This window comes from Eubalaena glacialis, chromosome 8 (genome assembly GCF_028564815.1).
Source record: "Eubalaena glacialis isolate mEubGla1 chromosome 8, mEubGla1.1.hap2.+ XY, whole genome shotgun sequence".
In the NCBI taxonomy this organism is placed as follows: Eukaryota; Metazoa; Chordata; class Mammalia; order Artiodactyla; family Balaenidae; genus Eubalaena; species Eubalaena glacialis.
This window is the reverse complement of record NC_083723.1, coordinates 116,633,931-116,647,271: the sequence shown is the minus strand read 5'-3', so window position 1 is coordinate 116,647,271 and position 13,341 is coordinate 116,633,931. Positions and strand designations below refer to the sequence as shown.

Below are 13,341 nucleotides of genomic sequence, written 5' to 3'. Positions count from 1 at the left end.
ATTCCACTGGCCTCTTCAATAGGGACCATTCTCCTAGTGACTTTCACTTAGAATACAAAGCTCCTTCACTTAATGCCAGGTCTACTCTGCTCCTTACTCTTTCCACTCACAGCCACCACCTCCCCTACCCCCATCAGCTATCCCTGGTTTTTCCCACCTTCATGCTGTCCAACCATCTGTCTAGTCCCATGTTGTTATGTGCATCATTAGAATTCCTCAGCATGATTTTACATAGTTCATGGCTGACCATTTTTACTTAAATAGCTTTTAAAAAATAGCATGTGTTCATGTAAATGTGCATTAGATAAAAATCCGCAAAGACATACAATATCAACATCTTTGTTTAAGAAGAGACTCAGGAAAAGAAGTGTAATTTGAAAATGAGAATGTAACTACAGTACAAGCACTGTGCTAAGTGGTTTACATGCAACATGTATGAGAGTTGTATGGGAATTACTGAAGTCTGGAAATGATCACTTGGCATTTTTCTCACATCCCCACTACTGCTTTAGATGAGTGAAGAATCATCACACTGCAGCCAGACAGGTCTCAAGTTGTTTAGCTGGGAATTTGCCATTGATCCTAGATAACTCTCCTTAGCTGGCAACCCTCACTCTTTCCCTTCTTAATAGAATGGGTCCAAGTAATAAAAGCCCAGGGCACATCACAGAGAGGCCTCTAGGACTTAGCAGCATATGAGCCAATTATTGTGTAAACTCTTCTCTAAGATGCTGTGTTTTTCATATGGATTAAGATCCCTGATGAAGTTTGGGGGAAGTTTCAGGGGTGATGTAGAATTATACAACACATAACACTTCATTGTGGAAACGTCAACATGGAAGATAATTAGACAGGATGAGAAGACACCCTGTTCCTCATTCTGGGAATGGTTCTCCCCTTACTCCTTAGTATTTCTTAATTTTTAGGGATCAATGAATGGCAGCTTCCTGCCTTGTGTACCATGTACTCAGTGTTACTGAGTTCAGTTAGGGACAATACAGGCATTTTCCCATGGCTGTAGCCTTAGAAGCTGCTTTGCCATCTTTTCACCTTAGTTCAGTCATTCTCAGCTGGGAATGAAATGGACCCCCCAAGAGGACATTTGGTAGTTTGGAGACATTTCTGGTCGTAACTGGGAGGAGGCCTAATGCTACTTGTAACTAGAGGCCAGGGATGCTGATAAATATCCTACACTGTGCTGGTCCACACCCCACAAAAATTATCTGGCCCATGTTATCAACAGTGCCAGAGTTGAGAAACTCTGCCTTCTACTAAATCATCTTCATATCAGCAAATTTTCAAATGAAGAAGAAACAGAACCTACTTCACGAGTGACAATTTGCTAAAGCAGAAATGGCATCCTGGTAGGCCATTCAGATGCATTGTATAGGTGTAGAATTTGGCTATATCTAGCTAAAGGTTAGTTCTCGCTCAGATTCACTTATTCTGGATACTTCCACCATGTCCCATTAATTATGACAATTCTCGCTCCAGGAACCTATTTCTTAGATATTTCAGAATTCCATACGATCCTTGTAGTCACCCCTTAATTTGGTAGAGTTCAGAATCTTCTCCTATCGAGAAAAATTCAAATGAACTATCAAATTAAGGGGAAAAAAGGGAAATTTTATTTGAGCCAAGCTGAGGATTACAACCAGTGAGACAGACTGTAAGAAGCTCTGAAGACTGTTCTGCCTGTTAGAAGTCAAAGGCACAGTTGTATACATTTTCGAGACACAGGATCGTACATCAAAATGACACAGTGATTTTTACATAAAGTTCACCAAAGAAACACAGTCCAGGTAAGCAAGTACAAAGTGAGCAGTAAGACATCATGACCCCGTACAGAGCTGGGAAAAAACTTTTAAGAAGTTATATTGCTAGCGTCAGAAGAAAGGGAAAAAAGTTGATCTTTACCATCAAGCAGGCACTCCCACTTTTGAGGAGCTCTGTTTAATATGAAAAGCAGATGCACATTGCACATTAGGAGGAAGGGGGGGCAGCCCAAGGTGACACAGAGAGAATGTAATGTTGAATTTTTCTTGTCCTGCCTTAAAATATAAATGTTATTTCATCATTCCTCTATTATGTGTACGGCATCACAGTGGAGGGCATGGGCTCTGAAGTGAGGCTGCTTGTGTTTGAACTCTGTATGGATCACCTCATAGTATTAAAAATTTGAGAAAAAAAAAGCTTACCTTCTCTAAGCCACAACCTCCCCATCTATAAAATGGCAAAAATTAGAGCACAATACTTATAAAGTTGTTTGTAAGAACTGAATGAGTAGATGTATCAAAATCCCACCCACAGGGTTTGATACATATTATAGTAAGCACTCAATAAATTCCCATTGTCTCTTCACTGGCCAAGAACTCTGTATTATCTTGGTGTCCAGACTTTGGTGAACTGACCAGGGAAGTGTTATGTAGTGCTTGAGAGCACAGACACTGAAGCCAGATTTCCGGGGCTGGAATCCTGACCCTACCATGGATTTGCCTTGTGATTTTGGTAAAGTCCCTTATATTTTTGTGAGCCTCAGTTTTCCCATCTGTTAAATGGGAATGATAATAGGGATCTTGTAGGCTTGTTTTGAGAATTACTAATTTAACAAATAGGTTAAGCATTTAGCATATGCCTATTAAATAGTAAGTTCAGATAAGGATAAATTATTCTCATTCTTTCCCTTTCCTATTTTGAACTATTGTGGTTTCAAATCAGAAATGTTTTTCTTTTTTTAGGAGAACAAGTGTTCCTATCAATAATGAAACATTAACATGGGTATACAAGGCCAGAGCTACTACAAAACAAATTATGTAATTCTGAAACAGGCAATGTTAATTACATAAAGGGTATAGCTCTCAAGACAATCCTCAGCATAAAAGTTCATGCTTGAGACAACCAACTACCTAAATTTTTTCTCTGGGAATCAGGACACCTGTAGCCCTGTTCTGTGACCTTACTCCAACTTACTTTTCTATTATGGGGAACAGTTTCTACCAGGTGGGCTCATTTTTTCCATTCCCATAACCTTCTGGAAAAGTGGACAAAAGTGGATGTTTAAATTGGATGCTGAACCATCTTCAATGTGGCACGGAACTGAATTCTAAATTTGGATTTGTGACTTTCCAGTGAAATCACATTTCCAGCACCTGTGACCATGGGTGTCAGTGACAAACCTGGTGGTATAAATAGCTGTGGATGGAAACCCTTCAGCATAGTCCCTAGTCCAGATCTGGGGAGCAACCATGAAGACCTTCATCTTTCTTGCTCTCCTGGGAGTCGCTGGTGAGTCTTGATCAATAAGTGATCAGTAGGTGTCTATGACTCTTTTAAGGATGCACTTTCTACTCTGGAAGACAACAATGAATGCTGAACATAATCTCTGTACTCAAGAGGCTTAAGATGTTGAAACAACAGTGTACAGTATATATGTCTGTAGATAACTAAATCTCACTTGCTGGAGAAGATTATGCAGAGCAGGGGTGATCAGTGTAGAAAGTATTAAGGGGAAGAATCTGCCCTGAATTTCAGGTACAGTCCATGAAGTAAGAGTGAAAAAGAAAAGATAGTCAACGTTAAGGAAATGTTGTTTTGATCTTTATAAGAACTTGGAGTTAATAATTGGGACTAATGACTAATCTTGTGCTCCTTGAAGAGGCTGTGAGCATCACAGCCTGAGTCTCCTCTATTCTAAAGGGCATCTTAAGAGAGATCTTAACAGGAAAAGACACTCTATTTCTCGTGAATAAAAGCTATGGGCTGGTTTTACCACATCTTCACTAATGAAATCTCTCTGATGTAAAACAACATGTCATGCAATCATGAAAAGAAATAGAGAAATGATTATTTCTGTTTTTATGCTATTCAATACTATTGTACACTTCAAACTTACTACAGAATTTTCCCGAATTTGGTTGTTATAAATAAATTCAATACACATATTTACATATCAAAAAAGTCTATCTCAAATTACTTTAAAATATATGAACAATAGGGCATATATCTTATAATCCCAGACATTTGGAGTCCTTAGAAATCATAATAAATCAGTGGTCCAAAATTTACAGTGCTGAATAAATTAAAAATGTTGGAAATATAATTGGGATGAGGGGAAAGATTAGAGAGAGAAACCTTATAATGTTCTATGAGATTATTTAGTTAACATTTTAGGTGAGAACCAAGAAGAGAATGTGGAAACAAAAGTACAAAACTCCCCATTTTTTCCAGGCCAGAACATTCTCAGGTGGTATTTAAAAGTTTCCTTTCTGTCACCTCATGCAGTGTTTATCCTATACTGAACTCTACAAATAAACACAATCATGGTGACTGCAAAGCTTTATTGAACACATACTTAAATGCCTCCTTAGCAAGGTTTTGTGTAAAAAGTATTCTTTATATTCTCAGCTAGTGGGCTTCAAGGCATTTATTACGTAAGGAGTCTCTGATTTGTATGTGTGTGTGTGTGTGTGTGACATATGTAAGAAAATCAGTATATTGATCAAATTTAAAGCATAAATTAAAAATTAGATACTTATAATAGTGTAAGTAGCATATGTGTTAAATGTATAGAACAATAAGATTTTGAAAACAATTATATTAAAATCACTGTTTCCTGATTATGCATGACAAGAAAACATGACCTATTTTTTTTCTGGTTAATCTGCAAAACCTTGCTGCTGAGTAGAAATTCCACAATAGCTCCAATTTCTCTCTGTCAGTTGCTTTCCCCATTGACGATGATGACAAGATTGTCGGGGGCTACACCTGTGCAGCGCATTCTGTCCCCTACCAGGTGTCCCTGAACTCTGGCTACCACTTCTGCGGGGGCTCCCTCATCAATAGGCAGTGGGTGGTGTCCGCAGCTCACTGCTACAAGTCGTAAGTAACCAATACTCACAGCCCTGTTCTCTGAGGTCAGGTCATCCCCAGCCCTGCCAAAGCACAATCAGGGAGAACTACAGAGCTATGCTTGAGGGGGGAGCATTCAGATTTCAAGACCTCATTATTCCCCCCTGCCCAGGCGTTGTATGCATTGAGAGATTTTCCCACAAAAAGATACCCTTAGAGTTCCCTGACGGCCTTCCAAATGAGGGCAATAAAGACATAGGAAGAAAAATAGTGAGTGATTAAGTATACCTAGAATACCTTAACAGCTCTAATCATTATAGCTCAACCAGGAGAAACATGGCATATGCAAGTAACAAAACATAGGAAATTTCCAGTACAACTAAAGATAAACACAACTCATTCTATTCCCTTCATATTCTGCCATATCTCTGAGGCCTGCCACGGCTCCCTACAATAATTGATAATCCCAACCAGATTAATCAACACCAGTTGCCTTTTCACCTCCCACTGCTTGATTGGCATCATTTGGTTCCCATTCCTACACCTAATGAATCTAGCAAGATGTTGGGTTGTGAGTCTGGCCTTGGAGTGACGCCTACCTAAGGAATCCTCTAACCTGCACCGTAGGTGGTAGGACTGCCTTCAGTGCACACCAACCTGTGTGTGTATGTGAGTGCTTCAGGGGGCTTCTGTCTGTGCTTATGCTCAAGACTGGGCTGTAATGGAATGGGAAGGAGCTCACGTTGGAGACTTAGAGAACTTGTAACCCTTTAATCCAGCCGAATGCAGTTGCGTCTGGGAGTACACAACATTGATGTCCTTGAGGGCAATGAGCAATTCATCAGTGCAGCCAAGATCATCGTCCATCCCAGTTACAGCAAAAAAACCTTGAATAACGACATCATGCTGATTAAACTGAACCAACCTGCCACTCTCAACACTCAAGTAGCCACCGTCTCTCTGCCAAGATCTTGTGCAGCTGCTGGTACCCAGTGTCTCATCTCTGGCTGGGGCAACACCAAGAGCAGTGGCTGTAAGTGTCACCAAGTCTGAGAATCCTAGAGGTGAAAAACGTGTCCAGCATCAGTCAGCCCTAGCTGTCACTCAAGGCAATGTTCCCAGAGAATAGTGGGGTTCTATGGAGTCTTAGAATATACTAATTGAAATGCATAACATCCCTCTGCTTGACAACACAACAAAAAAGGACTATGGTAAAGTTGCCAGGTATGCAACTAAAATGTGATTAGTGATTTGCAGGGAACCAAAACGCAAGGAGGTACACAGAACAGAGACTAAGAGATTTGGAACTTTTCAAAGCATAGCCCTGCTTCAGAAATAAAGTCTCTAGATTTGAGATCTATGGTCACTGATGCTAGTGTTAGAGAGAGAACAATTTGTTGATGAAAACCGTTTGGAAGACCCTCCAGATATAAGTTGTTCTTCCAAAATAGAAGTTACCGGCAATCTGAGAGAAGGGATGGGAATATTGGAAAGAGGGGGGAGAGATACTGAGAAAGAAATTTCCCAGATTGGATGGGTAATCCTCTTCCATTTCCACTCTTGCTCCCAACAGCCAGCTACCCTGAGCTCCTGCAGTGTCTGAAAGCTCCCATCCTGTCTGACAGCGTTTGCCTCAATGCCTATCCCCAACAGATCACCAGCAACATGATGTGCCTGGGCTTCCTGGCGGGCGGAAAGGACTCTTGCCAGGTTAGTTGCTTTGCACGCCTTCTCCTTCCAGCTCAGCCTCACATATCTCCACAGTATTTCCCATTTCCTGAAACTCAGAAAATTGAAAAGCTGTCCCTGGGGCTGATTATGAGGGCTGAGGGATAGATTTGGGATAAATGATAAATTCATTTTGCCATATTAATGGTTAGGGATCAGGGGAAAAGATACACAGAAGATCATGTGCAAACAGTACATCCAGGTGGGCTTCTGAGGAGGGCTAGAGCAGAAGGAAACTGAAAGGAGCGGGGCTAGATGGGCAGCATTGCACTGCCCAGTCCTCGCCTCTTCTTGGCACTACAGCCCTGCAACTAAGGAAAGAGGGAGCTCAAAGGAGGGAGAAGAAAGAATAGCGGTCCAGTATGGAGATTGAGGGTTGGTTTTCCAGGGAAAGAGAAGGGCTTCATGGAGAGTCAGCAGCCTGGGAAGGTGGTCCCCGGGTAAAGGAGGAATACCTTTGAGCCTTTCTCCCATCTGGGCACAGTTGTGAGTTCTAACTGGCTCTTCCTTCTTGCCCAGGGTGACTCTGGTGGCCCTGTGGTCTGCAATGGACAGCTCCAGGGCATTGTCTCCTGGGGCTATGGCTGTGCTCTGAAAGGCAAACCTGGTGTCTACACCAAGGTCTGCAAATACGTGAACTGGATTCAGAAGACCATCGCTGCCAACTAAACAGCTTCATCTCTTCATGCCCTCCATGTTAGTCAGCTTCACCTTCCTCCCATCCTGAAAACAGTATCTAAATAAAAACATTTTCTCCCGTACCAGATATATCCAAGAAGTGTCCTTACTTGGTTTGTGTACTTTCTCTTCAATGTGGCTACTGAGAAGAGGGTGGATATAGAGTTGAACTATTACATGAAGATGGAATTTGAAAGGCTATTTAGTCATTCATTCAGCCTCATCAAAATAAATTACTGCTCACCTACTATATGCCAGATTCCGTGTGGATGTTTGGGCTATAAAGATGAATAAGGTTAGCCATCACTGTTACCACTATATTTTTACACAGATAATGACACTAAAATGCAGAAAGTTAAAATCAACTGCCTAAAGTCACTCAACTAGTTCATTGTGCAGCTGAAGTGAAGCCCCAGCCATTCTTATCCCATCGCTTTGCTGCCGCTGTGACCCTGCGCTCTCCCTTTGTCTCTAATCTACCTGAAACTCTGTGAGGCTAGACTAGGGGAAAGGCTACATGGAGAATGTTTTAAAAAGTACAGATCCTGTATTTCCAAGGTTTCATCTACCTATTTCTTTTATTCTCCAAGATGCTCTTGTTTTCCATCTGGAATTTTACTGCTACAGCATGCATGATTTCTGCCGGTAATCTGTACCCCTCTCCCACACTAGACTGCCCAAACCCCAGCTCAACGTATGTACTATTTTGAACTGTAAGCAAAAAAAGGTGCAAATGCAGATAAGTTTGTGGAAAATTGATCTGTTACCCTGAGGTCATAAAAGTCTTGACTATAGGGGTGGTGTTCTCTGTTCTCTTCCGCCCTATCCCGAGAGGCAGCACAGACACCCCGCTTTAGTTCTTCAGTGTTGTTCCCTGCAACTTTTCATTTTTCCTTGGATCATCTAGAGGATGATTAGGAGTACAGGTCCCAGTACATGATTCCTATGTGTATCTGGTATGAATCAAGGATGAAAGATACAATATGGTCTGAGCATAACAGCATTGGAATAGGTTGAGGAGTTCTGAAAGGTAAAAATGTTTGTAGCCCCAGTAGGATAACGTGATACGGTGAAGGATGGGTATTATCTTAGTCAGTTGGTGCTCTGTAACCAGAAAACCACAGATTGGGTGGCTTAAGCAATAGACATTAATTACTCACAGTTTTTGAGGCTGGGAAGTCCAAGATCAAGGTGACACAGGAGGTAGTGGGGGCCCCCTTCCGGCTTGTAGACAGCTGCCTTCTTGCTGTATCCTCACATGGCTGAGAGAACTGACTCTAGTATTGTAATAGGGGCGGGGCAGGCGTGCAGCCAATAGCACGCGGCCCTTACCCTGTTACTGAGCAACTGTTACTGCGAGATCAGAAGCAGGAGACCCTTCACCTGGCGGGTGGAGGTCGCCCTTGGCCAATGGTTGGCCATGTCGCGGTCCTCGTGGGGGGGAGTGCGTGTGGTAAGAGGTGTATCAAGGTCTTCTCCCCGGGCCCCTCCAGGCCCTCCCGCCTCGGGCCGGTGGGTGAGCTGGGGGGGCCTGGGTGCTGTGTCCTGCAGAGCTCCAGAGCCCTCGCCACGGCACCCACTGGCCGGGCCCAGGCCTTGAGGCAGGGGGAACCTCTCCCCACTCCCTGCCTCTGAGACCTAATGGCCGCAGCAGTCTGCATGGGTCCACAGGACCTGCTCCCCAGCCCCGCTTTGGGTGGCCTGAGGAGCCTGAGCGCTGGCTGGGTCCTGGGCTCCTGGCTCCCTCCGTGATGACAGCTGGGCAGGGTCTGGGGACCTGGCCCTGAGGGCACCGTCAGCGGAGAACTACCTCTTCGGCGGGGCCTGGGTGCTGGACGAGCGCTCCCGGGCAGGGTAACCCTCCTGTGTAGGGACCCCCTCCTCTTAGCCAGGGCCTGGACCTCAGAGGGCGCAAGTCGAGCCTTGGGACCTGGCACTTTCTTGTCAGAACACAGAACAACATTTGTTTTGGTGGAGGTTTACAGGAACATCGTGACCTGACCGCGACCTGACCTCAAGAACAAAGGATCTGACACCAAGAAATCTGCAACAACTAACCACGCCCCTCCCTCAGCTTTCCTATAAAAGGGCTTTGCTGAAAGCTTTCAGGGGGTTCGGGGTTTTTAAGGTATGAGCCACCCGTTTCCTTGCATGGCCCTGCAATAAACCTTTCTGTGCTCCGAACTCTGATGTTTTGGTATTGTTTGGCCTCATTGTGTGTCAGGCACACAGACTTGTGTTAGGTAACAGTATCTCCCTCTTATAAGAGCACTAATTCCATCATGGGGGCTCCACCTTTATGACCTCATCTAAACTTTCCAAAGGCCCTACCTCCTCATACCATCTCCTTGGGTGTTAGGGTTTGAACATACGAATTTTGGTGGTGAGGGACACAGATATGCAGTCCATAACAGGTATCTCAGAAGAGGAAGGTATGGGAAGATACATTCCCCTATTACCAATTTTCTATCCCTTTGTATACCTCTGGATGGCACATTTGTAGGGAGCAGTCCTGAGCCCTTAATATTACCTTATCATGCCACTAGGATGGAGCCCAAATTCCTTAGCCTTGCATTCAGGGCTCTTAAATGTTCAGTTATAACTAATCTGTCCTGTGTATTTCCTTAGTTGTTATTGAATTGCTTTTATGTTTGCTTATGGCCTAAAATAATTTCACATATAACTCCTCTTTTTTTGTTTTTAAATGTTACCTTATATCTACCTTAAATAAACATCTCAGGCTTCTCTACAGAAACAAATGAGTTTAAAGATTTCCCTGTTCCCTCTGAAATGTTCTTCTACCCCACCCATCACCATCACCAATATACACCTACTCACCTAACCACCTCAGGTAGAGGGAAGATTCAGAGACCTGAAAAGATAAGTGAGATAACATAAAAGATGAGAGATCAGGGCAGGCCCAAAGTAAAGTATGAAAAGGCAAATAAATCATTTTTCTGGACGCCATCCAATAGTCCCTTTTCAGCATATCTTGGCATTTTCTATCTCTTATTTAAAATCTGACTTGTTACAATTTGTGAAATTATATTAAAATGTGAAATCTATATGCTCTTTGGCCCAGCAACTAAACTTCTAGAATCCTATCCTATTAAAATGTGCTTATAAAAATAAAAATGTGTGAGTGTATCATTTAGGAATCATTCAGTTGCAAGGAACAGAATGTCCAACTCATACTTTAACATGTACTTTAAAATGCACTGGTGGGGACTTCTCTGGTGGCGCAGTGGTTAAGAATCCGCCTGCCAATGCAGGGGACAGGTGTTCGAGCCCTGGTCCCAGAAGATCCCACATGCTGCGGAGCAAATAAGCCCACATGCCACAACTACTGAGTCCACATGCCACAACTACTGAAGGCCACGTGCCTAGAGCCCGTGCTCTGCAACAAGAGAAGCCACCCAATGAGAAGCCCGTGCACCACAACGAAGAGTAGCCCCCGCTCGCCGCAGCTAGAGAAAGACCGCACACAGCAACGAAGACCCAATGCAGCCAAAAATAAATAAATAAATATTTTTTAAAAATAAAATAAAATAAAATAAAAATAAAAAAATAAAATGCACTGGTGGAAGCTTAGAAATAGTGAGAACAGCAAGGATGGTTTGATTCAGCAATTCAAAAATGCCATCAGGGGACCCAATTTATTTCTGTCTTTGCCCTCTGCATCACTGTCAGCTTTATCCTAAGGATAAAGCCTTGTGATCAAGACAGCTGTCAGAGCCATACTCTCCCTTGCCTGTATCTAGGGAGAAAGAAGCTTTTTGCCCAGAAGCCCCCTGTCAAACATATTGTGTCTCCTTAACTGAATTTGGTCACTGTCACATCCCTGAGCCAATAACTGAAGAGGATTATGCTGTTGAAGTTATAATTAAGTTACATGGCACACCATCAGAGCACACATAACCTTTTCATTTTGCAATAAACATGGCCTACTTGGTATATATTTGGTTAACGGATAATTATAAGGTTAGCTCTCAAGAAAAGGAGGTGTAGATTTTAAGGAGGCAGCCACAGTCTCCACCAGAGTAATCAAGGATGCTTACTGATGTATCGTCTACATAACACTGAAAATCCGGAAATAACTCAAATAGTCATTAACAGAGGATTGATTAAATAAACCTGGTATGTTGTACAGTGGAGACAATGTAACTATTCTATTCATTTATCCAACCATTTAACTTATTGAGGGCCTATTACGTGCCTAACAGTGTTTTATTCACTAAAGATACAACAGGGAAGAAAACAGTTAAAACCTTGCCTTCACGGTGTATTCATTCTGATTGCGTAAACAGAAAACAAATAAATAGAGACTAGAGAATATAATGCTAATCAATGCAAATGCCACAGGAAAAGAAAACTGGATTAAAGAATGGATAAATGGAAAGCAAAGATCTGCTTCTAAAGTATAATCAAAAGAAAAACATCAAAAGACCTGTGAAAGCATACTACGATTTAAAAACCCATTTTGTAGTCAGAAGAGATATCTCTCACCAAAAGATATTTACTACAAATAAATACCTAATTCATGATTCAATAAAATCCAGGAAGCCATGATATTTCATAGCAAAAATAAGGCAATGTAAAGAGGTAAAGAGGTAACAGTCTGAGATCAGGAAAAGTTTTTTGCTTGCTATGTCTCATTACAGTAACAGATAGATTTAATTTACTTATCACTTGCTCTGAAAATTCTCAGACGGCTCTCAACTGTCAACTTCATGGTTAGGACCTTTGATAGCTATGTAAAATAAAGCAATATTTGCACTTGGAAGTTTAGCTACTTATGTAAATATTTTTTCACATGGGATATATAAGTTGGATAGAAGTAACTTCACTTCAGATTGGTACACTCCATAATCTGTTAGTTTTCCCATTAACGAGCAAAAAATTTCAAGGTATACTCAAGATGAATTTATCGAAGAATATTTGCTTTAATAAGACAAATAGAAGCCTCTTTTTCCCTAGAAATCTTATTTAATTCATTATTTAAATGAAAACTAGTTTAATCATTTCTTTTATGGCAAGTAACTTTACTGTTAAAATCAAATTCTAAAAGACCTTTAAAAAATAAAGATATTTACTATCTTGGTATGATTTTAGCCTTACTTTTAAAAGTCAAGTAAGAGGGCTTCCCTGGTGGCGCAGTGGTTAAGAATCCGCCTGCCAATGCAGGGGACACGGGTTCGTGCCCCGGTCCGGGAAGATCCCACATGCCGCGGAGCGGCTAGGCCCGTGAGCCACAACTACTGAGCCTGCGCGTCTGGAGCCCGTGCTCCGCAACGGGAGAGGCCGCACAGTGAGACGCCCGCGCACCGCAATGAAGAGCGGCCCCCGCTGGCGGCAACTGGAGAAAACCCTCGCACAGAAACGAAGACCCAACACAGCCAAAAATAAATAAGTATATATATAAAAAAAAAGTCAAGTAAGAATGTCTGCCTTGTTGAAAAAATGCAACTACAAAAGTCTTTATTTAGTCTTAAAAATATCCATCTTTTCTGAGTAGCTCAGTCTAATCCCTTTTTAATTTATATTCCATCTAAGCTGTGGAAACTTTCTAAACATACTCTTGCCATACGATCCAGCAATCACACTCCTTGGTATTCACTCAAAGGAGTTGAAAATGTATCTCCACACAAAAACCTGCACATGGGTGTTGATAGCAGCTGTATTTATAATTGCCAAAACCTGGAAGCAAACAAGATGTCCATCCTATGAATTAGGTGCTAATATTCCTCCCATTTTGTAAATGAGAATACTGAGGCTTAAAGAGGTTAAATGTTTTTATCAGGACAAGGCACCTAGAAAGTCCTGAAGCCAGGAATTGAACCCTACCTAGGAGTTTGACTCCTGAGTCTATGCTCTGCACTGCTATTAATAAACATGGAAATGTTACAAAGATTTAAGGACTTACAACAATATTTGGACATAGATGAAAACGTGTCCCCAGAGGCCTGGAAAATATGGGGATCCTAAGGTTATTTTATTTAACAAGCATTTATATAGCACTTCCTATTTACCATTAGAACTTGCTGTTCTAAGCACTTTATAAATAGAAAATCTGAACAGACCAATAAT

At 42.0% G+C, this 13,341-nt stretch overlaps 1 protein-coding gene across 2 annotated transcripts; it reads left to right on the top strand.

Annotated features, from left to right (window-relative positions):
• Window positions 1-633: 633 nt before the first annotated feature.
• On the top strand, window positions 634-7,245 carry LOC133096507 (trypsin). Of its 2 annotated transcripts, none has more exons than XM_061198122.1 (5): window positions 634-652; window positions 4,719-4,878; window positions 5,628-5,881; window positions 6,422-6,558; window positions 7,096-7,245. In XM_061198122.1, exons 1-5 carry the CDS (start codon window positions 634-636, stop codon window positions 7,243-7,245), a joined length of 720 nt encoding a protein of 239 aa, XP_061054105.1. The 2 variants fall into 2 exon arrangements, with proteins under 2 accessions (XP_061054105.1, XP_061054104.1); XM_061198121.1 differs by lacking the exon at window positions 634-652 and adding an exon at window positions 3,246-3,285.
• The last annotated feature ends 6,096 nt before the right edge of the window (window positions 7,246-13,341 follow it).

Coding starts and splice junctions, on each gene's coding strand:
- LOC133096507 (XM_061198121.1), top strand. CDS start 3,246: ATGAAGACCTTCATCTTTCTTGCTCTCCTGGGAGTCGCTG. Junction 5,882..6,421: donor CAACACCAAGAGCAGTGGCT/GTAAGTGTCACC, acceptor TGCTCCCAACAG/CCAGCTACCCTGAGCTCCTG. Junction 6,559..7,095: donor GCGGAAAGGACTCTTGCCAG/GTTAGTTGCTTT, acceptor CTTCTTGCCCAG/GGTGACTCTGGTGGCCCTGT.